General features: G+C 44.7%; 1 protein-coding gene across 6 annotated transcripts in view; it reads left to right on the forward strand.

The window, feature by feature from the left end:
* Nucleotides 1–25,104, forward strand: part of CDH20 (cadherin 20) — a 123,598-nt gene extending 98,494 nt beyond the window's left edge. For all 6 annotated transcript variants that reach the window (XM_075417147.1, XM_075417149.1, XM_075417148.1 and 3 more), the window contains 7 exons: nucleotides 516–703; nucleotides 5,770–6,023; nucleotides 9,412–9,548; nucleotides 12,426–12,547; nucleotides 14,542–14,659; nucleotides 21,779–22,030; nucleotides 23,486–25,104. In XM_075417147.1, coding sequence (XP_075273262.1) covers nucleotides 516–703; nucleotides 5,770–6,023; nucleotides 9,412–9,548; nucleotides 12,426–12,547; nucleotides 14,542–14,659; nucleotides 21,779–22,030; nucleotides 23,486–23,985 — 1,571 coding nt within the window. In that variant the 3' untranslated portion in view covers nucleotides 23,986–25,104. The remainder of the gene's footprint in view (nucleotides 1–515; nucleotides 704–5,769; nucleotides 6,024–9,411; nucleotides 9,549–12,425; nucleotides 12,548–14,541; nucleotides 14,660–21,778; nucleotides 22,031–23,485) is intronic.
* Nucleotides 25,105–26,633: the final 1,529 nt, after the last annotated feature.

Raw genomic sequence — 26,633 nt, forward strand, 5'->3', positions numbered from 1 at the left:
AACTGGTAAATTTGGAAGAAACAGGCAAGCTTCTGAGCTCTCAACGCTTTGTTCAGGGTAGAAGAGAAGTTTATATGGGCTCCAGGAAGGATTTGTGGCACTCAAAACCTGTGTGTTTATTCCCGCCGTACAAGCCAATCTAATAAAAGATGCCTGTCCTATTAAATCTGTTTCATATCCTGCTCTATATCATGGCTGCAACAGCACTGGTGTTAATTGCCCTATTTTTCTAGCTGAAGTTCCCATTTCCAGGTATATTGCTGTTTTGAAAAGAACCCTTTGAGCAAATCTGTTGATACGACAAACATCTGAATAAAACTTTCCCGGGCAGTTCGGTCTAGCTGTGGCTTTCGAAAGGAAATCACAGCTTTGGGAGAGGTACCAGGGGTTCCCCGCAGGCTTGGCAGTGTTGTGGCCTGCCCTGACCTGCTCTTTGCGTCGCTGTGCGGTTTTCGGTTCCTTCTCACGGCCTGGTTTGTTTTCGCTCCCCTCTCCCTCTCTGCTGCTCGTGCCAGAGCACTATCAGATGAGCGTGCTGGAGTCCGCTCCCGTCAGCTCCACGGTGGGCCGCGTGGTTGCTAAAGACCTGGACGAAGGCGTTAATGCGGAGATGAAATACAGCCTCGTGGACGGAGACGGCCTGGATGTCTTCGACATTAACACTGATCCTAATTACCAAGTTGGCATCATAACTGTGAGAAAGGTAGTAAAGTTTCCTTTTATAGTAATTTATATGCCTAACAGTCCTGCTTACATTTTATGTGTGCAATATTCCCTTATGCCTGTAGTAACTTGGTTCCCATTACAGGACAGTAGCCCCTTTCCTGCTATAAAACACAATTTCTTTAACATTCATTGCTAAAATATGAAAGCAGGCTGCGTTCCTAGGAGCAACCTTTAAAAAGTGGGGACAGCATTAGCATAAACATGTCTTTTCCCACCGAAGGAATGTTCTGATTCACTATTTATCTATTTAAATATTCTCTGTAGTTTAATTATCCTACAATGCAAGAAATTAGATCAATATTTGCGTTTGAACTGTACACATTTTTCACTCCGGTGTCCCACAAACAATAACAAAGCATGCCTTAGAATTATTTATAAACCAATAAAGCCCAGGCAGTTTTTTTTTTTTAATTGCTGCTTGAAGATCCATAAATGCTAATTAAGCTAGAAGAAGCTGTCTCTAAAATGGCAGCTGTGAAACTGCTAGTACTCTGTACCACAGGCTACGCAGAAAGGCACAGAGTATTTTGCTTAGGCTCCCTGCTATAGGATATTTATTCTACAATCTTACATAAATGCTAGAAGTTCAACTCCATTTCTGGGTTATGAAATTGTAACCATATTTCTGCCTCAGCATATCCAGTGTACTAATAGGGAAGTAGAGTCTCCATTTAAATAGCCTGGGACTAAATTGTGCAGTAAAATGGAACAACACATGGGAGAGATTTGACCCTGCAAGCCTCTGTGCTCTACAGCAAAGCATTTAAGCATGTATTTATGGTCACCTTTCTCCAACTCTTGTTTATGCGCGCTAGTCCCTAAAGTTGAGCATGTTTGCTGGAATGAAATAGATGTTGAATGCAAACCCTAATGTAATTTTTCACTCATTTGTTGCTGAAAGAAAATAGTTTCTTTGGAGTAAATGTGCCAATAAGCTTGACTTTTGTTATTATGGATACAGTTTTACTAGATGTTCATGTATGTCAGGAGGAGGCATCAATCACACCAGGTATGTACTGGCATCAGGTACATATTGCTCAGGCCATCTACTGCACATAAATGTTTGTAAAATTCTATATATGCTTGCAGCTTTTTGTAATGTTATGATTACCAGTAGCCAAACATTAGGAAAGTTGTCCTTTGGATCCACTCAACTAAAAAACAAAAAATAAAAATCAACTGGTGTTGATAGAAAATGATATTAAAATGGGGGGGGGGGGGGGTTGGGGAGAGAGAGAGAATTTCTAAACCCAGAATGAAATCTTTTTTGAAAGAAAGCAAAATTAATTTTTCTAGACAGATTTCCCAAACAAAATAACAAACATTTCTATCACGGGCATCAAAAAGTCAGAGTTTACAATTACAGTGAAGACCACTGCTTGCGGTCTTGCGGCCGCTTACCTCAGCCCACTAACGCCACAAAATGTCGAGCGCCTCCTGCAGAGTTACAGCTCCTCCGAAGCCTGTGGGGCCGACACGCACCCCGGAGACAGCGTCCCGCTTCCCCCTGCCCTCGCATCCGCGCCGCCCGCAGGAGTCGGGGTGGTGGGCACCCAGCTGGCACCTAGCCCGGCGCCTGGGGACCCCTGCGCGGCCCTCCTGCCCAGAAAATTGCTTGCTTACAGCCGCTCCTCCTAAATCCTGCCAGCGTGGTCTCAGCACCAGGGGAAGGAGGGCAAGAACAAGGAGTGGTTTCCATGAGCACCTCTCCTCTCGGCTGTGTTTTGCAGCATGCTCGGTCCTCAGGAGAAGGCAACCTGCTTGCCCTCCCTACGGGACCAGGGTTGGAAAGAGGTTTGAACGCGCTCGTGGAAGACACATCTGATGAGGGCGAGCAGCAGTGCTGAGGCATTGGCACGTGAGAGGATCAGGAGGGAAAGCCATAGTTGCTGACAGAATCATAGAATGATTTGGGTTGGAAGGGACCTTAAAGATCATCTGGTTTCACCCCCCTGCCGTGGACAGGGACACCTTCCACCAGCCCAGGTTGCTCAGAGCTCCATCCAACCTGCACACTGCCAGGGAGGGGGCAGCCACAGCTTCTCTGGACAGCCTGTGCCAGTGTTTCACCAGCCTCGTGGTGAAGAATTTCTTCCTTATATCTAATCTAAATCTGCCCTCTTTTATTTTAAAGCCATTCCTTTAGTTTAAAGCCGTTTCCTTTGTGCTACGCTATTTCCATCCAGCTGGTTGCATCCTTGGTAAAAGAAGTCTCCCATGTAGCATGTAAAACCATCACTAAATGCAAAAAAAAAATAGCCAGGGCATTTGGTTTTATGCTCATTAAACAATAGTTGGATTTCCTTTTTCTTTCCCTTTCCTCTGATGAAGGAGTTGAAAGCAATCTGTGGGTGTCTGAACTCAGGAGCATCAAAAATGGGATGGCCTTGCACACTTGTTTGATTTTCTCACTTTTTCTAGCTAGGTGATTAGGTCTTTTCCTAATGCAGTTGGGTTTTATAGTTCTTGAGTGTTTCCATGATTTAACTGCTCTTTTTATAACTTTGCTTTCTAGTGTATGTGCAATGTTTCTCACACAGTTTCCCTCACACGAGAAACCATGAGATACAACGGCCTCTTTCTTAGTATGTGTTTAGGAAGCTTTGCACTGCACGTTCCTTGCCGGAGGGACGAGAAGTGTTGCTTGGTCGTGCAAATATATCTTACTGCTATTTTTACAATGCATAAATATGCAACTGGCACACCATAATGACTCTGCAGTAACGGGTAATATGTTCGTAGATCTAGCTAAATCCTTGCTGACAAGTGCTATGCCTGCAGTAGTCACGGATTTACCAGGTGGAACTAAGGGCAGCAGGAGCACCTTTCAGATCATCTGTTTGTACCTGCTGCCACAGGTTGCACAGTACATACCGTATTGCTGCACAGCATCTCCAGTAATACTGGACTGTCATCTCCCCAGCACAAGAAAACCACTCCCTATTCCAGCCCTCATTCCTCACCCCCAGGTACTAAATGCTGAGTGGGTTTTAGTTTTGTAATCTCAAGAACTCCAGTTTTTCATCAGGCATTCCTATGCAGGACACCAGTACTGGTTATTTTACTGTGCCTGAGCTTTTATATGTCACTGCAATGTTTCCACTTCAGAAGAAAGAAGCTGTTGTGGCAGTAGGCTAGTGCTGAAGCCTCCACTGAATTCAAGAAGTGTTTCGAGGCCCACAGTATATACTCCTGCCATGCCTGAGCATGTGAAACTTCTGCTGATGTTTCTTAAAGTAATACACATCTCATGGCTGCAGAACTGGCTGGCTGCATCATTGAGCAGGGCAGAACAGAGATGGGTTATGACTTGCCAAGGAGGACTTCACTGCTACAGTGATGATTTTTGCACCTTTGACTTCCAGTTGCTTTGGCATCCTCCTTCTTCTCTATTTTCCTGACCATCTGCTTGCCCCAGTCCAGTGGTAGGTCTTCAAAAAGAGCTAAATAGGAAAAGCAAAAGTGTTGGATGGGAACAGCAGTGATATTACGGGACCCTGAATGGACAAAGGCTGTGCGTGATGGTTCTGCACACAACACTCGGATCCCTATGTATGAATAAAGCCACCTCTTCTGAAAGCCATTCGCATAACGAAAAGGAGTATGTCCCACCGGGTGACCCTGAGAATTGGGCCGTTTCTTTCCTGGTACAACGTTTGTCTTGCTCAGTTTTGCTGGTTTTCAGCATTAAAATTCCCCAGGTGACACCAGTAAAAGGTTGTGACCATTTCAACACAGCGGGATTGCTTGTAACATCTACCTGCAACTTGGGAAGTATGACTGCGTCCTCTGGAAGGTGTACTTCATCTGGTGAAATTTTTTTGTATGTTTTGGAATGATCCTTCCATGCTGTCTTTCTGGTTGTCAGATGCTCTTTGTTGTCTCTTGCCAAGACTGGTAAATTGCGTATTAAATACAGAACTCTCGGTCTAAGCAGGTTTTGGAGAGGCCCTATTTTCTTGAGAGATCTGTGAAAAGAAGGGGGAAGGGAGATGAAAAAATTATTTACTGAAAAGTTCAGAGCCAGTATCAATTATTTCTATGTCCATGATCAAATAAGTAGTTTTATCTAGAAAGGAAATGAAATTCATGAAACTACTAACAGAGGAAGCTACCTGCCCTTTATCCACTATCCCAGGAAAGAAAAGGAAAAAAACAAGAGCCATTCCCACTCCTTGTTTCAGATAATACTCCAGTATTTAATACAAAGTGGAAGGGCTTCTGCAGGAAGAGGTTGGGGTAGCTCATAGGGCTTTGAAATTAAACTGTTCTCTAGGCAGCGACGAGATTCCAATCCTAGCACCCAGCACACCTGGACTGTGAACCTGCATTGAGGACACTTACTGAGGAGGTGAAAAACCCCACTTCTAGAAAGGATGGGTTACTGATACAAACTGGAGCAGGATCCCACAAGAGAGGCAGACCGTGTCCCCTGCTCCCACGGGAGCCCTTCAGCAGCTTGGCAGACGGGTGCTCTGGAGGCAAGAGCCTGATCTCACCAGGGAGAAAAGAGGATTCTGACTGGGACCTCCACCTCATGTCTGAGCATCCTTGTCCCTGCCACTAGGACCCATTTTTGAGGAAATGACTCTTTGTATCTTTACTTTGTTTTCAGGTGCTCCCATACTGTCTCTTTCTGCCTTTTTTTTCCCCCAGGTGGAATGAAACACACTGTGTGAGTCACAATGCAGTGGTGGTGCAGCTGCTTTTATTTTCATTTCAGCAAGAAGAATGAAAGAATATGTATTCTGAAGTGATCTGCAAATATCTGTCCTGCCTTTTCAGTTCAACTGTCAAATTAAAAAAAAAAAAAAAGAACTAGACAGTGTCCTTCCTAATGCTACTGTCACTCAATGCTTTGTCTCCATCTACAAATATTTATCTTTGCTACTCTTATGATTAAAAATCACCGTAAAGATTTATTTTAAAAAAAGAAACATCAATTTATATTAGAGGGCATCTTTTACTTCTGAAAATTCAAATCATATGGCCTAAATCATACAGCTTAGTGTGCCTGATGCCAAATACATTTTTTCTCCTCAGCCTTTAAGTTTTGAGAGCAAAAAAAGCTACACCTTGAAAGTAGAGGGTGCCAACCCCCACCTGGAAATGCGGTTCTTGAACCTGGGTCCCTTCCGCGACACCACCACCGTCCACATCAGCGTGGAGGATGTGGATGAACCTCCTGTGTTCGAGCCCAGCTTCTACTTTGTGGAAGTGCCTGAGGACGTGGACATTGGAACCACCATACAGATCATTTCTGCCAAGGACCCTGATGTGACCAACAACTCCATCAGGTCTGTCCTCTCTTTGTGTGTTTCCCCAGGGGCGCTCCCTGGTACCTCCGGTTGGTGGGGCGGTGATGGGGCTGAAACAGTGCTGGTTGGAGGGACTCTGCTTCTTTTTAGCCCGTGGTGGCCATCAGTGGGTTCAGTCAAACCAGACATCACGCACTGAGGGGTCTTGCTACGACTGCCGAAGCAACGCAGGAGATCACCCGTGCCTTTTCTGTGATTTCTCTCTCCCTTCTGTTTCAAAGCCTACCTTTGTCAACAGCTCAAATACACCGCTACTCCTGGAGCAGATTGAATGCATACTAATAAATATTCATGAACCACTAAATTAGATAGTCTCTGGTCAAAGCTGCAGAGCTAGATATTCCCAGAAGGAATTAAGAAAGGTTAGGGTGTATTTACAGCCATGGGAGCTGCCTGGCTGCAACTCAGCCAGAGCCAAAGGAGCAGATTTGTGTGATCACAGCGCTCTTTTCCATAGCTGCCAAGTCAGCCTAGTTTATCAGAGAGGACTGTTTTTCTCCAAGGCCAGCCCACATACTAATTTTCACAGCCTGCAGAAGCTCCAGGTGACTGCAAGTTAATAATCCCAGCAGGCTGGCTGCTTCTCTCGTCTGAGAAACGCTTTGGGTGTTGCGCTGCTGTTTGCCTAGACCCACATCAGTCCAGCTTCTGAACTCTCTGCACTCAGGACCGGTCCTGGGAAATACAGGAGGGAGTCGAAACGCTGAGTATTTGGAGTTTTTAAAGAAAGAAATGTACGTGAGGAACTCTGTGGGCTTCAGCTAGGAGATCTGAGCAGACACAAAGCCTGTTCTTCTTAATGATATTGCTTTTCGTGTTGCTGCTCCAATTATTTTCTTCATCTCTGCTACCTTAATATACCTATCTTTTCTACCTACATTAGAAGGTTATCATACTTCTCTCAATATTGTTTCAAATTCTTCAATAAAACAAAATATTATACCGTCTGCATCACAATTTCATTGCCCTAAACTTTTTTCCACCCGCATCCTATTTTGCTGATTACTGTCTAGCATTATCCAAACACTGCAGTGCAAACAGCTTTGTGTTAACCTGCTTAAAATAGTAAAAGAATAATTCTGCGGACTAGCAGAGGGTAGAAGTCTTTATTGTTACTTTTAATGAGGTTTTTCTTAGGTTTCTTCAGAGCTTTCCAGTGACCACCCTTGATGAAACAGCACTCCATAAAGCACGGAATGCATCATGAAAGTTATAATTTAAAAAACTCAAACAACTGCAAATGTGCACAGACTCCTTTGTAACTTTGCTCCTTCCCAACTTCCTTCCTCCTTTCTTTTTTTCCCATCTTCCTCTGTTCCTACTTTCCTTCCTTTTTTCCCTCTTTCCTCTCCCCCTCCTGCCCCCCTATACAAACATAAATGATTAGGGTAGAGGAGACAGGAGAAAAAAAAAAGAATAAATACCATTTGTAATGCTATCTAAAATGTAATGCTATCTAAAATGTAAATGTTAGGAATTTGTTCTCCTTGCCTCTTATGTGGTCTCCTCCACCCATGCCAACTCTGTGCAGTATCAGTCTGGCAATGTTTTCCGCTTGCTCTTCGTTCACTTTGCACAGGCTAAGGCAAGATAAGAAAAACAAAACCCTAGATACATATTTTGTTACACAAGATGAAATCCAACTGAAATTTAAACTGTGATCTGACCCCTCCTTTTGCCATTTTTTCAAGTGTGGAAAAGCCAAGGCACTTTTTGGAAGGGCTCACTAAGCACAGGGGAACTCTCAAATCCGCATTTTCCCAGAATCTAGTATCTGGACTCCCACACTGTGAAATTCTGAGGGCTGGAAATGTACCATGATTGCTGTTAAGCAATTCAAGAAGATTACCTGGAGAGTACAGTGGAAACGAGTGCGAAGGAGCAGGTATTATTAAAGGGAGAACTTACGTGGAGAATCCGGACAAGGTCTCCACCTGTGCCTCTTGACACTGCTGATTAATACCACACCACTGATCACAAGGCCATATTCAATTTAAGATACTTGTTGGCCTTAAACTGTCAGAAATTCTTTTTATAGCCTTCATACAAGAATAATTATTAAACCAAAATATAGCAACACTCGTACTTATTTCCTAAATAAATCAAATGCCTCAGAAATCTCTTGATTTAAGAAGAGATGGGAAGAACTGGGAAGGAAAGGGAAGCAAACCTGCCATCCTACCTTCTTTGATTTTTCTGAAAAGTGTAAAAGAATTTCCCAACAACATAGCTCAATGGTATTTTATATCCCAGTTTAATAAGTCCCTAGGTAAGGATCAGGCTGGCATGCTTCTTCTAGAGAATGCATTTGTGCTGAAAGGAGAAAGTTCAGAAGAATGACCCCTGTTCAGCATCCGTTATGACTAATGCTTTCAATCCCCATCAACTTTTAAGAAAGAACCATCAAATGTGAGAAGAAGTCTGTGCTTTGCTCTAGGCTGTGGCATTTACACGGGCACATAGACATTTGGCTTTTGCCAAAGGATCTCTCACTGTGCTACCATAGTTAGCTAGGGAGACAACTCATAGAAACTGCTGTTAAGAGTAAGGTGACGCTTATGGAGGGCATTAAGTATTTTACTCACCCTGGGAAACAGTCCCTCTGACTGAGTACAGCAGTGACAGCTGTCAATCAGTCAGCTGCCTCCCTGCCCAGGTTTTCTGGGCTGCAGGTACCACCACGCTCCCCTGCTCACGGGTGTGAGAAGCTTGTTCCCAGCATTAAACTGACGTGATATTGGCCAGGCAGGTTCAGTAATGATGATGAATCAGCCTCACCGAGGGAGCTGTTTTTCTGACTGGATGATATGAGAAAGGCACTCATCCTCCCCCTTGTGCTGACATGGCTCAATCAGTAGGATGGTCCAGGGTGCAGCTGGAGTTTATTCCCCTGAAGGAGGAGAGAATATAAAAGCATGAGAAAGGGAACAGTTCCTCCTCATCAGCTTAGGTGCCCAGAGAATGAGCTGATGTAAAGTCATTTTCATCCTGTCTGAATTGTGCCCAAGGAAAGGGCATAATTATTTTGCTTAGAAAAAGAAATCACACTCCTCACTGACAGATTTTCTCTGTAAAGCAATGTTCCTGTGCTAAGCTGTGCCTTGCTTTGAGGCTTCTTCCTCTAAATCTTCCTGTCTTCCAGCTGCAGCCAAGTAGTACTCACCGTTAGATGCCGTTAGCCACATGAACTCCCTTTTTTTTCAGCCATCTCACTCTGTACCTGTGCAAGTCAATGGAGCAAATAGCTACATTGTGGAAGAAAGTGGATCTGCTGTGCATGACAGTATTCCTATTGCTGGGGGACTTCATTGGCTATAACACAGTTTTCACAAGGGTTGCATAATATTTTTAATATGTACTTTTGCAGGTACTCGATTGACAGGAGCAGTGATCCGGGGCGGTTCTTTTATGTCGACATTACGTCAGGAGCACTGATGACTGCAAGACCTCTTGACCGGGAGGACGTTTCTTGGCACAACATCACTGTGCTGGCCATGGAGCTGAGTAAGGACAATGCAGACTGTGCATAGATTAAAGAGATACAATAGGCAAAGCAGGCTGAGACACCTGAACTCAGCAATTCACATCTTCTTATGCTCTGAGTGGGAAGCCATATTACCTGAATACTCTTCTGACATCAACAAGCAAACACTGCATTTTATTTATTTTTTATGCTCCTTTTCACAGGGCGGTGGGAGGACTAGAGGCTGGCAATTAAATGCAGAGTGCTGCCTTTTCAGTTCATTTGTATTCCAGGGGTTTATTTAAAACTCTTCCTGATGTGTTTCTGCAAGAGCTCTATCTCTTCAGAAGGGCTAGGCAGCTAAAGCAGACACTGCAAAGGCTGCGTGGCTGCCAGAGCTGCCAGTCCTTTGGGAGGACTGCGTGGGGCAGGGACTGGTGGGCAGCAATGATCCTGCACTGCTAGGTCACTGGTTGAAATCCGCTTTGGTTCAGCAGCAAGTAAATGTCATCACCATCTGCTTGCTGCATAAATAATTTGGGCCAGAGTGCTTTGGAGTCTTCTAGTATGGTGAACGCGTTATGCTTTGGGGTTTTACAATGAGCTAAAACTCACCGAGGAGAGGCTGAGGGAGCTGGGCTTGTTCAGCCTGAAGAAGAGAAGGCTGAGAGGGGACCTTAGAAATGCTTACAAATATCTGCAGGGTGGGTGTCAGGAGGATGGGGCCAGACTCTTTTCAGTAGTGCCCAGCAACAGGACAAGGGGCAACGGGCACAAACTGAGGCACAGGAAGTTCCGTATGAACATGAGGAAGAACTTCTTCCCTCTGAGGGTGACAGAGCCCTGGCCCAGGCTGCCCAGGGAGGCTGTGGAGTCTCCTTCTCTGGAGATATTCCAGACCCGCCTGGACAAGGTCCTGTGCAGCCTGCTGTGGGTGACCCTGCTTCGGCAGGGGGTTGGACTGGGTGACCCACAGAGGTCCCTTCCAACCCTGACCATTCTGTGATTCATCCGTGCCAGGTATTTACCAAGGCCCTGAGAACAAGGAGATGCTGATCATTTCGTAGTGTCAGTACGAAAAATTTAGCTGAGTTTGAAATACTAACAGATGTGAGCTCCGTAAAGGAGTTTGGGATATATAAGCAAACAAAATAACAGGTTCACCCAATCTTCACCTGAAATCTCTCTGGTCCACACAGCTTTTGCTCAGGATCTCAGTTCATCCACTGACAAGCCGCAGCTTTCCAGAAGCTTGCTGCCAATAGCCGAGTTGTTCCTCATGTCTGAGAGAGCTCCAGGCTGTACCAGGGATACCAGAGATCGAGAGGAAAAAAGTTCCGAAAGCTTGCTCAAAATGAATCAGCCAGCTTGAAGTTAGCAGAGGGAATCTTTCACAAGAGTCGGGGTGACTCTCTGCCACATCTTTGCAGGCTGTTCCAGCACACAATGCCTGTCTGTCCCCTTTTCAATAGTGAGAGGGGTTGGTGACATAATAGCATCTCACCTCTATCTGTTTTGATGCTGGTTTTATTTTTCAGCCACCAATGGCCATTGCAATTCCATGTCAATCCACATGCCAGATGAGTCTGTAAAAGCTGCCCCTGTAGCGGCACTCGAGGGTGAGAGCAATACGAAGGCATTGACTCATCCTCCATCAATCCTCTGCCAGTTTTCCTCCGTGCATGTGCAGCACGTTATTTCAATTTAGCGAATAGTTTAAATAATGTCCTAGTTGTGCACTCCTGAATAAAGCTCCTAGTTTTAAAAGTTAGATCAGTATTGCTAAGAGCATAAATGTAGACATTCATCTGCCACAGTGACAGGTGTGTTAGCGAGATATGTATGGATATGTGGGAAGCTGAAGGATCGAATTATAAATTAGGGAGCAACAATATAGTTTAAGAGTATTATCTCAGTGATACAATGTGACACATGCTACTGATACAGTACATTGAACATTTAAGAAAATTCCAGAGTGTAAGAAAATTATCTGCTGTTTATATGAAATATCATTTCTTGATATAAAGGAAGATATATTTGCAGATAAATGCACAAAGTGCTATGACTAAAAAGAAGATGAGAGTACTAATTTTCAAGACTTTTCTGGATTTTTGCACCTTTTCTGACTTCTCAGTAATGATACTTTTTTTCTGCTTAGAGTTTCATTTTGTCTTTAAATAAGGAAAAATATGTTCTGGGGCAGAAAAAAACAGTAAGAAAAGGTTATTCTGTGGCCACTTGGTTTGGAAACTGTGAAGACACATGAAACGACATCTGGATTTAGTGGCAAAGAGTGGGACAGAAATATCACAGATGATGTCATGGAGAATGTAAAAATTTCATTGCAATTTTAAGCTTCAGTGAAAGCTTTTCTGTGCAATTTCATGTGTTATTACATTTTAAACCCCCCTGTACAAAGTATCAAGACTTGACACTATTTTTGAGTTCAAGGAGCGTGAATTCTGAGCAGAAACATATCTGAACTGCAGAATTACCACTTTCAACTAGCGCTGAATAACATGCCTCTCCTCAAAAAAGTCCCTTCCTAATTCATGCCACTGGTACTGAGGCTCAACAAACAGTATTGCCCAGGCAAAAGGCAATGAAAAGAGCTACGGGCCATTGTCTAAAACTTTTTTTATAGAAATATTCCCATTGGACTGCACCAGGTCGAAGCCTTTCAAGGAATTTCTTTGAAAAAGATGTAGTGAGGTGGAAAGCCAGGACAGACAGAGCAGCGTTTGCAACTTCACTCCGAGTCACACAACCCACAATATCGACCACAGTTCCCAATGGGAAAATGTCGTTTAAAGTGAGTCAGTAGTGAAAAAGCTGCTTTACCTCTTGGGCAGAAGGAGGAGCAGCCCCTTCCCCTTCCCATATATTGCTTTTCTTCACATTGTTCCTCCTCCTTCCAGACAACCCCTCGCAGGTGGGCAGTGTCTCCGTGACAGTGAAAGTCCTGGACGTGAACGACAACGCGCCGGAATTTGCGAGGTTTTATGAAGCTTTTGTTTGTGAAAACGCCAAAGCGGGGCAGGTGAGAAGTGCTGATAACACCAGGGGCTGGGGGTGGGAAGCTGTCCTACACGGAGACAGCGTGCCAGAAAGGGTGAGCGTTGGCAAGAGGGCTCAGCTAACCCCAAGTCTCACCTGAACTTCATCGGCAGCTGTCTGTGCTGCTTTCCAAAGGCAAGCGCGTGGCACCAAGATTAGCATCATATATAGCACCTCTTTTTTTTTTCTCCTGCAGTAGTTTCCAGGCTCAGTGCATGATACACCTCATGGCTGAAATAAAGCCTTCCCCCGGGTAGGTGCCAGCAGGCAAACACCTGTAGTGTCCTGGAGCAGCAACTAAGCGAGAAGAAGTGTTATGAGAATTGCCACAGGGTCAGCCCGGCCCACGTGTGACAGACAAGGCTTACTGTTAAACCTTACTTATTGACCTTATTTATAAGAGCCTTAAGCACCCCTGGACAGGAGCTGGACATAACGTACTCCCATCAGCTTCAAAGGGGTGCCAAACTGAGTCTGTTCTGCTGTGAACTGGAGATGACAGAGTCATAGATGACACACGACTTCCCTCTCTACACACTGCGAACCAGCACATCCACTCAAGCGGTGAAGACTTTTTGATCCTCTCCCTTCCAAAACCCCAGCAAAGCTCTTGAACAAGGTCTGCCTGTGTCACAGGTGGGCATGAGCTCTCCCTCACTGGAGCTGGTGCAAGATCTACTGCTCGTTGCTTGTGGGGAGGTGACCTGGTGCATCACCACCCAGGGTCCACGGTGGGGACTTGTGTCTCCTAACGCGAAGCTGTCTAGCATAGTTTAAACACATAGAGACACCACTCATGATTTGTGAAGGAAAAATTGTACTAGTAATATCACTGCGTGTTCGCTGAACCTTCTCCCAACTTGCTGTGAAGCAGAATGAAGTAGCACAAAAACCATGTAAGATGCGCTAAGTAGAAACTGAAACACCGGTAGGAGGACTCATGGCAAAGTGCTGGCACTGGAGTATTCTAACCGGTGGAATTTCCCACTGCTGGGACAACCGCCCTCACAGCTATCATCTACAGGATAATTTCATCTCACTAATTTACAGAGGTCCTTAATAATACAGGGAAAAGAAATCATTGCCTAGCCTTTTTCTTGGTTTTGAAGGGTGAGTGTCCTAAATCATAAGCTTTCCAAGAAATGCACACTAATTGGGACTACTTCCTTCAGTGAAGTAAGTCTAATTCTGCTGCCACATTTTGGAAAGTTCTGAAATCAGTTTTAAGGTGGTGAAGAAGACTTTATGCGTCTGTCACTTGCCTTCGAATCCAAAAATAACTTTTGAATGCAAAAATCCAGGTGAAGATTTATTCCTTGTCTAAAAAGATGTCAGAATGTTTATTCAGACAGAGCTATGGTTCACTGGGCTTCAAGCTGTTAGACCTGCTTTACCAAGTCTCTATAGGTGAGGTGACAAATCTCTTTCTGAATTTAGCATTGTCTTGGTTTCTTTCCGCGGTGTTATTTATTGCATATGCAGAGCATCTGCATGGTTGCCTTTTCTCTCTTTCTTTTCCACTGGCACCTTGGGAAGAATTTAATTGATTTAAAATTAAAAGAGTGATAAAACAATCAACGTGTAGTCCTTTTCTACCTGCAAAATGAAGCTGAAAATAAGTATGGGCTTTCTTACAAGCTCTCCAATGCACAATGAATCTTCTGAACACCCTGGGCCCTCATAAGTAAAAAGAAACGTGCCACAGCAGATAGGGATGCAAGAGAGAAAAGTGTCTGTTATTTGAAGCAAACTGACTATCTCTTCCTTTGTGTAAAAGTGATTTGCATGACGACGGCCAAATAAACGAAGCCTGCAAGGTTTTGAGTCTCTTGATTTATTTATCATACCTCTGCAAGACAGTTTTATTCAAATGCTGCGGTTGTTTATATTTTTTTATATATATGTTCTCTGTTTGTTTATTTATATTATGTATTTTTAGCTTCTCACCTGTTTCTGCTTTGTTCTCATATTCTGTAGCTGATCCAGACAGTGAGCGCCATTGACAGGGATGACCCACAGGAGGGTCAGCACTTCTACTACAGCCTGGCTCCGGAGGCGGCCAACAACCCCAACTTTACTCTAAGGGACAATCAAGGTAATCAGAGCGGACACAGACAGTTAGCTACTCTAATTTCTAATGCCTGAGCTGGACTTTGGAGGCTGTGACTTACAGTGTGTGATAAGACTGCCGTTACAAATAATACCAAGTGACACCTGCTCCTTAAAGGCAGTGATAAAATGACATATTACTTAATACACTTGAGGGTTATATGATATTTTCTTCTCTAGAAATATTCTCTAGCAATAGGCTGCTTTTTTCTCTTCGAGGAAACGTGCCAGTGTTTTGTGCAAATTCAGGTCTTGTGGTCAGGCTGCAGGCGTCTCGGATTACCGGAGTGGAAATTGCATTTGTTCAAAAGGAGTTGCTTAAAGGTAGGATAGCAACTGGAACGAGGAGACAAATCTGAAGGGAATTACATTGCTCTTTTTTTGTACTCTTCATGTTTTCTCCCAGGCACAAAAAGGGAAGGTTCTTGTACTGTTCCAGTCTTTTCCCCCAAGCACTTTTTTTCTTCCTCTTTGCACATCCTCGTTTCCCGAGGAGAGGAGTAGGGAGGAGATGCAGAGCCTGAGGGCGGTAACTTGGTGTACAGCTAAAAACCGTGTAAGATGCGCTAAGTAGAAACTGAAACACCGGTGGGAAGACTCATGGCAAAGCGCTGGCATTTGACTGTTCTAACCAGTGGAATTGGCTTCTTTTGGGGAAGATTTGGTGGTTTTGAAGCCCACAGGAAAGCCCAGCTGCGGCAGGCCTTCACGTGACACCTGCTGATAAAAGATCTCCATGGGCAGACAATGGTGCCAAGGTCAGGTCCACACCAGCCTTCTGTGGGAAGAAGGGATGACCTTGATTGACCTTGTGTAGAGCTTTGAAAGTCAATATGAAGAGGCTGGATTTTGGCAGGAGTTTAGTGTGTGAAGGACCACAAATCAGCAAGCAATTCCGGAATAAATGGGGATGAAGGCACCCGCAGCATCCGTGGCCAGTCTCCAAGCAGAGTGCCTACTCCTGCTCCCACCCATGCCCACTTGTCACCCTTACTTCCATAAGCCCCTATCTGTGCCTCTGCAGGCATATGAAAGAGCAACATAGAGGCAAATCAACAAGGCCCTGCTTTCACTAACCAAACGTGTCTTAAAAGATGGGCTACGAGGATGGTGAGGGGACTGGAGCATCTCTCCTATGAGGAAAGGCTGAGGGAGCTGGGCTTGTTCAGCCTGAAGAAGAGAAGGCTGAGAGGGGACCTTAGAAATGTTTATAAATATCTGAAGGGTGGGTGTCAGAAGGATGGGGCCAGACTCTTTTCAGTGGTGCCCAGCGACAGGACAAGGGGCAACGGGCACAAAATGAAGCAGAGGAAGTTCCATCTGAATATGAGGAAGAACTTCTTCCCTCTGAGGATGACGGAGCCCTGGCCCAGGCTGCCCAGGGATGTTGTGGAGTCTTCTTCTCTGGAAATATTCAAGACCCGCCTGGACAAGGTCCTCTACAACCTACTGTAGGTGACCTTGCTTTGGCAGGAGGGTTGGACTAGATGACCCACAGAGGTCCCTGTCAACCCCTACCATTCTGTGATTCTGTGATTCTGTGATGCTGCCTGCAGAACCTGCAGCCCTCCTCCACAGCATGCTACAGTTTTTCACCACAAAAGCATTTTTTCTATGGTGTCCGTGAAGCCTCCATACACAATTTCTTGCATTTTTATCCCTCTTTCTCATTGTCTTCCTGTTTTTTATATTTAAATATATATTGCCAAAATAAGAGAACAAATAAAACACAACTATTGCTAAAACATTTGGCAAACTAGGCTCATTTCATCCTCAAGGCATCGTTCTAAAAAAAGAAACTCACAAAATTCCCAGCATCAGATGCACTTTTTCTGTCTAAGGCCATAGTTGCGATAATTTATAGTGACAGCAGTGACTGAGTGGCTGTGCCTCCCGCTGTCCGTAAAATATCAGCTTTCCAGCAACATATATCACAAGAAGCTTAAGGTACTATTGGTTACAAATTTGAAATAAAAATGTTAATTATCAAACCACTGACTATTTGAAATACATTAAGGATTAATTTACTGCCTCAGCAATTTGGAGTGCAGTAGTCATTTCACTAACAATAATTTATATTTATATTTTCATCTAGGGACTACTGAGGACTGTATAAATTACATGACTTAGTCACGGAGAGGGTAGCTGTACTATATGTCACAAGGCGGCAAGACAAGAAACAGAACCCACCTTGCTAGTCGCAGCCTGGGCACGTAAACACGAGACAGCAACGCTTCCCAGTCTGTGGGACGGCGCTGTGAAGATTAGCAATTGTGCTGATTACTTGGTTGTCCAATATAGCAGTAAGAGAAACTGCAAGACATACAGCCTTCTTGGCAACAACTAAAACCTTGATTTATGCTGAGCAACAGCTAGATCGCAGTTTGCATTCTGATGAGCTGTTTTACATATTTCTTTGGCCCTTGTCATTTTAGTCTCTGAGAACTTCTTCAGTCTATTCATTCTCCACATATCTCTGGCAGACAGAGAAATCCTATTGTTCTCCACCTTATAGAAGGGGATCCAGGGCAAGAAGAAATTAAGCTACTTACATGCCTGGTTCCTTTTGAGTTCAGTAAAATCAGTGGGAGACAGCCGTGTAAATATCTGCAAAGATCTGGGCCTAAATGACTTCCCAAGACCGTATGGGAGCTGAGCTGGGGTCTCCCGTCTCTTCGGTCACTGATATAGGGCACTGGCAAGCCATCTTCCCCTGCTTCTAAATCCAAGTGAGGTTATGCTGGGAGAAATTTGGCAAAAGAAGCTTGCTGTAAGAATGGGATGAACAACGAAATAAGCTTACTGTATTTCCATATTCAACTCTGAGCTGATCTTCTGTTGACCCTTAACTGCTGCCCTCCGTCTTTGGGAACCAGGAACTGGTGGAGAGAGCAGTCATTGTAATGGGTGCAGGCATCAGTGTCCCGCCACAGCCGTCATGGGAAGCCTCTGGCAGTCCTCTCCACTGCATTTCAATTTGTCTTAGGAGAAATTTTAGCTGTTTCTTCCTTCCTTAAAACTGAGGTCTACCTCATGCTTTGGCAGAGCGCAAAAGCAGTGAGCTGAGAATCCCCGAGAGAAAATGTAAGCTCTTCCTCAAGTCAGTCATGTCTGTAATCCTGCTTCCTTGTGCTCTTTCTCCCACTCCTGATGAACTATTTCTTTATGTTATTGCTAACTATACATACTCATTACAATTAGTTTTTAAAAACTAACAGAAATTCTGGTCTAATCATCCTCAGTTCATGTACAGATGAGTACAGAAAGAAACCAAGCCGTTCCTGTGAGAGAAGCAGTGGTTTGCTCTGATCTCAGGGTTTGGACCTGCACAGTGGCTAATTCCCCTGACCTCTCCAGGGAGGTACATCACCTCCAGCGGGGCAGAGAACTGCAGGAAGGAGATGCTCCATGGCTTGCTCTCACAGCCACACGAAGTCACCAGCCTCCAGGCCCACGGGAAGCACAGCTTTCACCTCTGGCTGATCACACAGGCGTAGGACCCACCAAGGTGCAATCTTCAGTATCTCTGCCCAGTGCTGTAGCTAAGTGCTACCAGCCAGCCCTCTGCCAGCCAAAGACGTGGTGTTGGAAGCTGTGATGCAAAAGTATTGTGCATTCTTATCATGTATGCTTTTGGTGTTTTTAATATAATGAGGCTTTTCATGTCCTCACAAGTCGTCTTCTCCTGAAGGCTAGATCTTAGCAGATATCAAATTTGGGAGAAAATTTTGTATTCCGGTTTCTGCCATGCTGCATCAAATTCCAGCATGTCCTTCGCACTGCGGTAGCACATCAAATCACATGGGCTTTTGTTGAGTCACACAACAAGTTTGGCACCAACCTCTTGCAGTTGCAGAGTAACAGGTAGAGCGATTCTTTAGGGATGATTTGGATGCCTGCCTAGTACAAAGCAAAACAAAACTAAAGGGCCAAAATGTAATGCTGAGAGTCACCAGGAGAATTTTATCATGAAGAACATCTAAGATCTGGGTGATATGGTCAGTACATCGCAGCAAAAAAAAATATATATACATATATATCTTTCAATATTTGATTTGTTTTGGCCTGAAAAAAAGAATTATAGTTAAAAACCCTTGAGATGTCTCACTAGCTGATTTTGCACAGCTTCAGTCAGATTTGCTGCTTGTGACTTTTTGTATGGGCAAAGTATGACCAGCTCAGAATAATGACATCTTTTTCGTTCACACAGAGCAATTTTACATAAAATGAAGGTTTGCTGTCACCTGAATAGAATTTGTGACTTCTATTGTAAGTCAGTTTAAAGAGAGCGAGTCTTTCACCCAGGAAGGAGAAATGTAACCAAATTACTACACTTTTAAGATGACTCAGACATTTCCATTGACACAGCATAAATCCAGGCACTTTGCCATTTTCTGCCCTTTGGGCTGCTTTTTCTCATGCTAAAACAGGCCCAGTGAGGAAAAGATGTGGTATTAATAGCTGGGTAGCAAGTACTAGAGGGCACATAAACAGCCCGAGGGAGAGAAATCAGTTGTGTGTGCCCCAGGAGAGAGGAGGAGGAGGTTTGCAGGAGGCGAGGGCTCCCATCCGCATCACCCTGCTTACCCAGGAGCCACGGGAGCTGCAGGGTGCTGCCTCTCTGATGGGTCTGGGACACGTTCCTGGAAATTATCTATGTCTGTCCACACCTGCTGCGCGTAGTCAGAGCTGCACGGCGTATCAAAGGGTGGTGAAGTCGGGAAACGCTGACACGTAATCAGTTTTAGGCAGCTTCGGGGGTTTCATCTTGCACCTAGTGGTTTTTCCTCAAAGCTCCAGCTCTTGGGATCACATGATTTAAGGAGACGCTACCATTTCGCTATATATTCACACACAGATGTGCGTGCGCTGCAGAATTTTACACTTTCAGAGTAAAAGCTTGAAACATCATTGACGGGCAAGAAACAAAAGACCCCAGGATTCCCTTTAAAAACATGTCACAAATCCAAACTAAACTCATGAACTGTGGAAACCAACGTCTCAATACTGACGTGCGCCAGTACTGTCTGATGCTAGAAGACTGGCAGCACAAAGTGTGGAACCCGGAGCATAATTTAAGTCTAGCAGGCGAGTCTAGCAAGTCTAGCTTGAGTTTGCGTGTATTTCATAGCTGGCTGTGTCTAACACTCCCAATCTCCTTCCTGAAAGCTATCAGATAATTTCTGGTGTTCAGGCTACAGCAGATAATACAGCTGATTTACCTGCATGCAGCCTGAGTGTCTGCACTGAAGGAAGTCACCCAAGATTTAAATTTTAGCAGTGAATTGACAGGGAAATAATAAGGAAATGGAACAATCCCTTGTTGGTATTTTGGGGATGTTTTTTTCCACAGTCTGCTTGTGATCAGAAGGTTTCTTGCCATTTTCAGGTAGCAGCTCCTTTGTGCCAATCCACCTGGGAACAGCTGATCTGCATCCTGCATTTCCAAGCATCCTGAATGTGCATTGGTAACAACCTGGAGATGCAGATGGCCAGGCTGTGACTTCTTTTGAACCAAGGGAACAGGAAACACAACGAAGTAGTAAAAGAAACTGCATGAAGTTCAACTCCCAAAAATCCCACAGCATCACTGGACGGGGTCAGGGCTTGTAGATCTGCCAAGGAGAAATAGTACCTGTGTTCCCCATTTATCTTTGCTGGCCCAAGATTTGCAGACAAGGTTGTGCCAAGCTCTTTGGAGTGGTGCCCAGTGACAGGACAAGGGGCAATGGGCACAAACTGAGGCACAGGAAGTTCCGTCTGAACATGAGGAAGAACTTCTTCCCTCTGAGGGTGACGGAGCACTGGAACAGGCTGCCCAGGGAGGTTGTGGAGTCTCCTTCTCTGGAGATATTCAAGACCCGCCTGGACAAGGTCCTGTGCAGCTTGCTGTAGGTGACCCTGCTTCGGCAGGGGGGTTGGGCTGGGTGACCCACAGAGGTCCCTTCCAACCCCTACTATTCTGTGATTCTGTAAGAAAGGCCAATTTTCCTGCAGGTTTCTGGCCCAGATCACATCATTGGAGACATTCAGTCTCGCGCTTTCCAAAAGTCTCTGTGGTCAAAAAACTTGAAAGTCAGCACTGACAAAATCATCACTGATCTCCAAAGATTTTGCCTTGGCATTCCTGAGATAAGAGCTGAGAAGAAAGAATTCCTGAATCCAATTTCTTTTGGATTAGGAACCTTGGGGCACAGTCTGAGGAATCTGAGGGACAGGGTAGACAGGAATTCAAATGTCACGGGGACATTCCGGCATTTTAAAAAAAACATGCTGAATAGGGAGGAAAAAGCCCCGAAGGTAGGAATTTCCCTTGAAATGACCAACAGCAACTGGCCGTTAGGTCACTCTCTTACTATTTTGTTTCAGCAGCATCATTCTGATTCATTTTGATCTAAGTTCTTGTAAAAAACAGGCAGTCACACTAAATGAAGTGGAATGGTCAACTCAAAGCAGAATAATTCTGACAATGATGACATGAAGCATTCTGACTTCTTTCAATGGCAAAAGTGCCAATGAAATTGCATGTATTGCACTGAAAACTGTTTAGTTGCAATTTTTCAATTTGCTGCTGATTTAGGATAGCAAGCTGTATTTTTCCCTTTGTCTTCTTGTTGCCTCAAGCAGATGACCATGCCATGTATCAAAAAAAATAAAGAGAAGCTTAACATGTCCGCAAGGGTTATACACCAGCATCTGCAAAATGGTGGCAGCACTTAAGAGTGAGGTCTAGAAAAGCTGCTGAGCATGAACAAATAGGGACAACGAGTTGCCTTCAACTGTTCCTTTCTTTCTTGCCTGCTGAAAGCTCTTTTAGCTAAATCTGAAGGCTATGAGTTTGCTCTGGGCATTTTATGTCAGAAGGGGTAAAGACAACTCCTAAGGTGTGTATGCCTTGCAGGTTTGGAGCTATGGCCTGAGAAGATACTGGAATAGGGGAGGCAGAGGCAAAATGCTGATTAGTGACAAACTGATAAAAACCAAAGAAAAAAAGAGAGAAAACAAATGGATGTGGGTCTAGGGCTGGTTTGTTTAACCTTCCTTCTCTGCTGAATGTATTTGCTCTGCATATAAGCTCTTCTCTCTATTTACTTTCTACCCTTAGACAACACGGCGTGGATTTTGACAAGGCGCTCCGGCTTCAGACAGCACGAGCAGAACACCTTTTACCTCCCCATCCTGATCAGCGACAACGGCCGCCCCGTGCTGAGCAGCACGGGCACGCTGACCGTGCACGTGTGCAGCTGCGATGATGACGGCATGGTGATGTCCTGCAACGCGGAGGCCTACGTTCTCCCCGTCAGCCTGAGCAGAGGGGCACTCATTGCGATCCTCGCCTGCATATTCGTCCTGCTAGGTAAACCCTTGGCTGCTTCTTGGGAGGGGACAAACTCTTCAGTTCTGGCCAGGGGTTTGCTGGTCCACCGAAGGTGAATGACACAAATGCACACAGATATCTATGTAAACATATGTATTATATGTAGACACACAAATACTTAAAGGGCTAAATCGAGGACCAGATGGTGTAGTCAGCTGCATATGGCTTCAGACTCTGGGGAGCAGGAATGGGGGAAAACTATGGCCTGCGAATATTTCTGCCAGATGCCCCAAGTGCCAGGATGTCAGGTATTGCCCTGCTTTGCTGGGAGAGGTATTCCAGGAGGAAGTACTGAGAACTGTGGCTGGGGACAGGTTGCTTTTTCATCCTCAGCAATTTCTGATCATATGCTCCCACAGGAAACGGGAGTGGTAAGCACAATTGCACCTCTTGGCTTTTGGCAGGAGATATCTCCACTTCCATCCTTTTGCTTGAGACACTACTTTTAAATGCTGCCTGTGCTGCTATAAAGGGGCTGAGCATCCTGCATGCATTATGCCTCCACAAACAAATTTCATCCTTTTCTTGCCCCACCTTCTATGTCCCCTAGTAGATGTTGGTATCAAAAGAACTTCAGTTCCCTCATTCACTCTCTCAAGTCATGAGATAGTAGTTCAAAACACACATTCCCTGAAATTTCAGAGGACTCAGTTTGAGGAGGATCTCTTTAAGCCTCAATTCTAGCTCTTCAAAGGAGGCTAGATACCTCAGTTCAAAATTTCAGCATTCAGAACCTTTGCTGAGTTCTAGCCCCGGAAATAGAGTTGCTGGGTGATGGCATGCTTTGAATAGTAAAGGGCTCTGGTGCCTGTCTGACCACTTCTCCCCATGCTAAGAAGTGTCTGCATCCCGTTAGCACGGAGCAACTGACAGTAGGTCTACCCAGCCCAAGGCAGAAGATAAACAAAAAAATGCTTTGAAGCAGACTAAGGGGCTAGATCTGCGTTCTGCTGGGTAGGCAGACATACCACTATGGTGCCCAGCACCATCCATCTACGTCACATGTAGCGCCCAGCCCAAGAGGCATCCCCAAAGCAGACTGCAAAACTCAGCTACACAGCAGGAAAAAAATATCTCTATGGAGCTGTGTGCCACTGCAGGTAAACTGTTACTGATTCCTGATCTGGCTAGCTTAAAAGTAGCTCAAGTGTCGCTACAGTGCATTGCAAGCACCGCTGGATAAACATGTCCTAAGTGTCACCAAGAGTTAAGAATTAAGGTGAGAAAAGGGACAGATTAGCAGGACCTCAAGCTACTAATTTTGACTGGGGGGTGGGATATTCCTGCACCCCTCCAGCTGCAAACACCACAGCTCTCTAAATCCAGGAGCTGGCTGGGCTCACCAAGGGGAAAACAGGGCAGCAGAAAGTCTGAAGCCCTTGCAAGATCTGCCCCCTCACTGATGGCCCCGTGTGTCTCGATTGCCTCCCGCAGTGCTGGTGCTCCTCATCCTCTCCATGCGGCGCCAGAGGAAGCAGCCGTACATCATCGATGAGGAGGAGAACATCCATGAGAACATCGTCAGGTACGACGATGAGGGCGGCGGGGAGGAAGACACGGAGGCCTTCGATATCGCCGCCATGTGGAACCCACGGGAAGCCCAGCTGGTGGTGAAAAACCGTCAGGACATGCTCCCAGAAATAGAGAGCCTCTCCCGATACGTGCCTCAGGCATGCGTCATGGACAACAACGTCCACAACTACGTGCTCGCCAAGCTGTACGAAGCTGACATGGACCTGTGGGCACCTCCCTTCGACTCCCTCCAGACATACATGTTTGAAGGGAACGGCTCGGTGGCGGAGTCGCTCAGCTCCCTACAGTCGGTGACGACAGACTCAGACCAGAGCTATGACTACCTGACGGACTGGGGGCCGCGCTTCAAAAAGCTGGCCGAGATGTACGGTGCCACGGACAGCAGCGGGGCCCTGTGGTAACGGATGAGGAACGGCAGAGGGGTTTCCGTGCGAAACAGTGTCCGGTTAGGTCCATTCTCATCAGATGCTTCCATGGACATGAGTGAGGCCTCCTAAAAAATAGCAATACGGTGCTTGGATGAGAATGGGAAGAAGGTGCGAATGAAGGTCTCTCTGGATCAGCTTTACTCAGTTAAATTAAGTCACGTTTTCGAAACAGTGAGAAGCAAAAGGAAGAAAGCTTTTTCCTGTTGTTTTTTTTTTTTTTACAGCAAAATTGGAAAGCTCCACACCTGGAATATAATGACATTACTCTCTCTCCCTCCCTTTCTCTCTCCCTTGTACACGGCAGCTTACTGAGCTCTATACGTCTGGGTTCAAAGATCTGTAAACTCCAGCTGTAATCTCTGACTCACTGAGAAATTGCCAGCATAGAAAAGTTGTTCCCTACCTGTTATTTTTCCCCCATTAAAAAGGAAAAAAAAAAATGCTTGCTAACAAGAGAAAAAAAAAAATCCCACAAAGCCGAAAATTGAAACTGGAATCTCAGAGGGCTCTTTGTAAACTAAACCTCCTCTCTCTGTTGCTAACAGAGTCCTTTTTTAATCCTTTAGAAACAAGGCTGAATTTTTTTTTTCCACCTGGCCAAGAGGGCTGGGGAAGAGGCTTTGAATTTCTGCTCTACTTTAATGGCTGATCTACGAGTCATTGGCATTAACACTAATCCATCTCCTATCAACTCTGTGTAAATTTATTCTCGGCTCTTTAAAACCATGACTCCACTAAACTGCTCAGAACAAAACCAGAAAATCTGCCTCTTTTGCACTGTAGATGTCTTTTCCATGTGCCAAATGTGAAGATTAGATTCTACCAATGAAAGCCAAATAAATTTTAAGAAAAGAAAAAAGCTATATTTGGTAACTACATGGGTTAGATGGGCTTTCCTAATCTGTGTGAGGTCAATCCAAGGGATGTTTACATACTGTAGATAACCTACTTGAACAAATGCAGTATTATAGACCAATAAATGGATGTAAGAAAATTACATGTATAAGTTTTGTATATTTGTTAATTTTGGTAATAAATATGATGTACTGCATACAGTACAGTATCTTAGCACCTCTTTTAATAAAAGTTAAACAGAAGGGAAAGTCTGATGGCAATTTATTGACTACTTTTCACGCAGTAGTTAGTGCTTATGTGTGGCTTTATGTGCCTTGAGCATCAAGAAAATATGGTTCATCAGCATCCTGTCAAGGAGACAAGCCTTCAATTTGCAGGTTCAAGCAGATTGTCTGCTTCTTTTATCAGTGTTCACTTGGACATTGTCCTTAGCAGTGAATCAGCCTAAGTGCAGCCCACCAGACTAGTTATTTTTCTATTCCAGCCATGTGGAAGTCAAAAGAAAGTCTTGGCTGATTTTTTTGAAATATTACGGCTGTGGCGTTGAGAAGTTTGGAAACCAGTTACACAGCCCGAAGAGAATCTCATGCCTTCAGAGATCTGACAGACTGTAACATGCAATACACATTTATGGTCATTCTTACTCTGCAATCAACGTTTTGAGCCTGGAGCTCACCTTGTTTGCATGTGTCAGTGGGAAGGGCCAGGGAAGTTACACTAACACAAGTTTCATGGAAGGTGGCGAAAGACTTCCAAAAGTGGAACAGTCTGCACTGGCATTTGCAGGTTTCTTTCTAGCTAAGAACTCTCTCCATCTTAAATTGCCCAGAAAATACATGTGCAGACATAAACACCCAATTACCACACTTTTACCACGTGCATACTGTGCTCAGTTTCTGTTGCAGATGTGCACAACACAGTGCTGTCTCTACTTTGCCTAATCTTAGGCTGTAACAATTCAAGACAGGAGCCTTGTTTCCACCGACTCATGCAAATCATACAAATTCATGAAGCCCTGGAGAGACAGGCAGCCAGCAAGGAAAAAAGTTTTAGTGACTTCTCAAACATTTACTCATCTGACGTGATGAAAATCTGTGCCTTCACAAACATAATATGCCATGGGTTCTGCTCTGTCACCTGAACCTACCTTACACAATTGCCGAAAGAGCACTGAAAATTATGTAATAATGATTCTTTTACTTACCCCGTAGCACTTACCCTCACGTATCATATTGATTTTGTAACACTAGGCAAAGAACTGCAACCACCATGATCAAGAAGCGGTGTACAGCACACAAAATTGGTACTGAGACTTCTGAGAGCTTCCTCACCTCCTGGCGCAACAGGAATCACAGAACATAGGGCGGGAATGAAGATAGAGAGGACATCTATTCCACCACTTCCCTGTCTGAATTAATCATCAGTTGTATTCTAAAAACCCCCAACTGTGAAGGCTCTGTAACCATTCTAGGCAATCTTCCACTGCATCAATATATTCAGCGTTGAAAGCCTTTCCTGGGAAGTGTAAGGCAAGCATCTCTTGCTGCCATACAAGCCTGCAATGCTCATAGATTACTTTGTCCCTCTGTAGAGCTATGGCTTGGTATCTTCAGACCACTACTGTTTCTCCCTTTAGTCACAACCTACAGTAAGAAAAAGTTCTTCATGTCCTGATACCTCAGTGGTTTACTTCTCCCGTTGCAGGCAGAGTGGGAGGCAGCAGGGTAGAAATGCAGTCCAGCATCATATTGCCTTCAGCTTGAAGA

The sequence above is a fragment of the Opisthocomus hoazin genome, chromosome 3 (genome assembly GCF_030867145.1).
Source record: "Opisthocomus hoazin isolate bOpiHoa1 chromosome 3, bOpiHoa1.hap1, whole genome shotgun sequence".
Lineage (NCBI taxonomy): Eukaryota > Metazoa > Chordata > Aves > Opisthocomiformes > Opisthocomidae > Opisthocomus > Opisthocomus hoazin.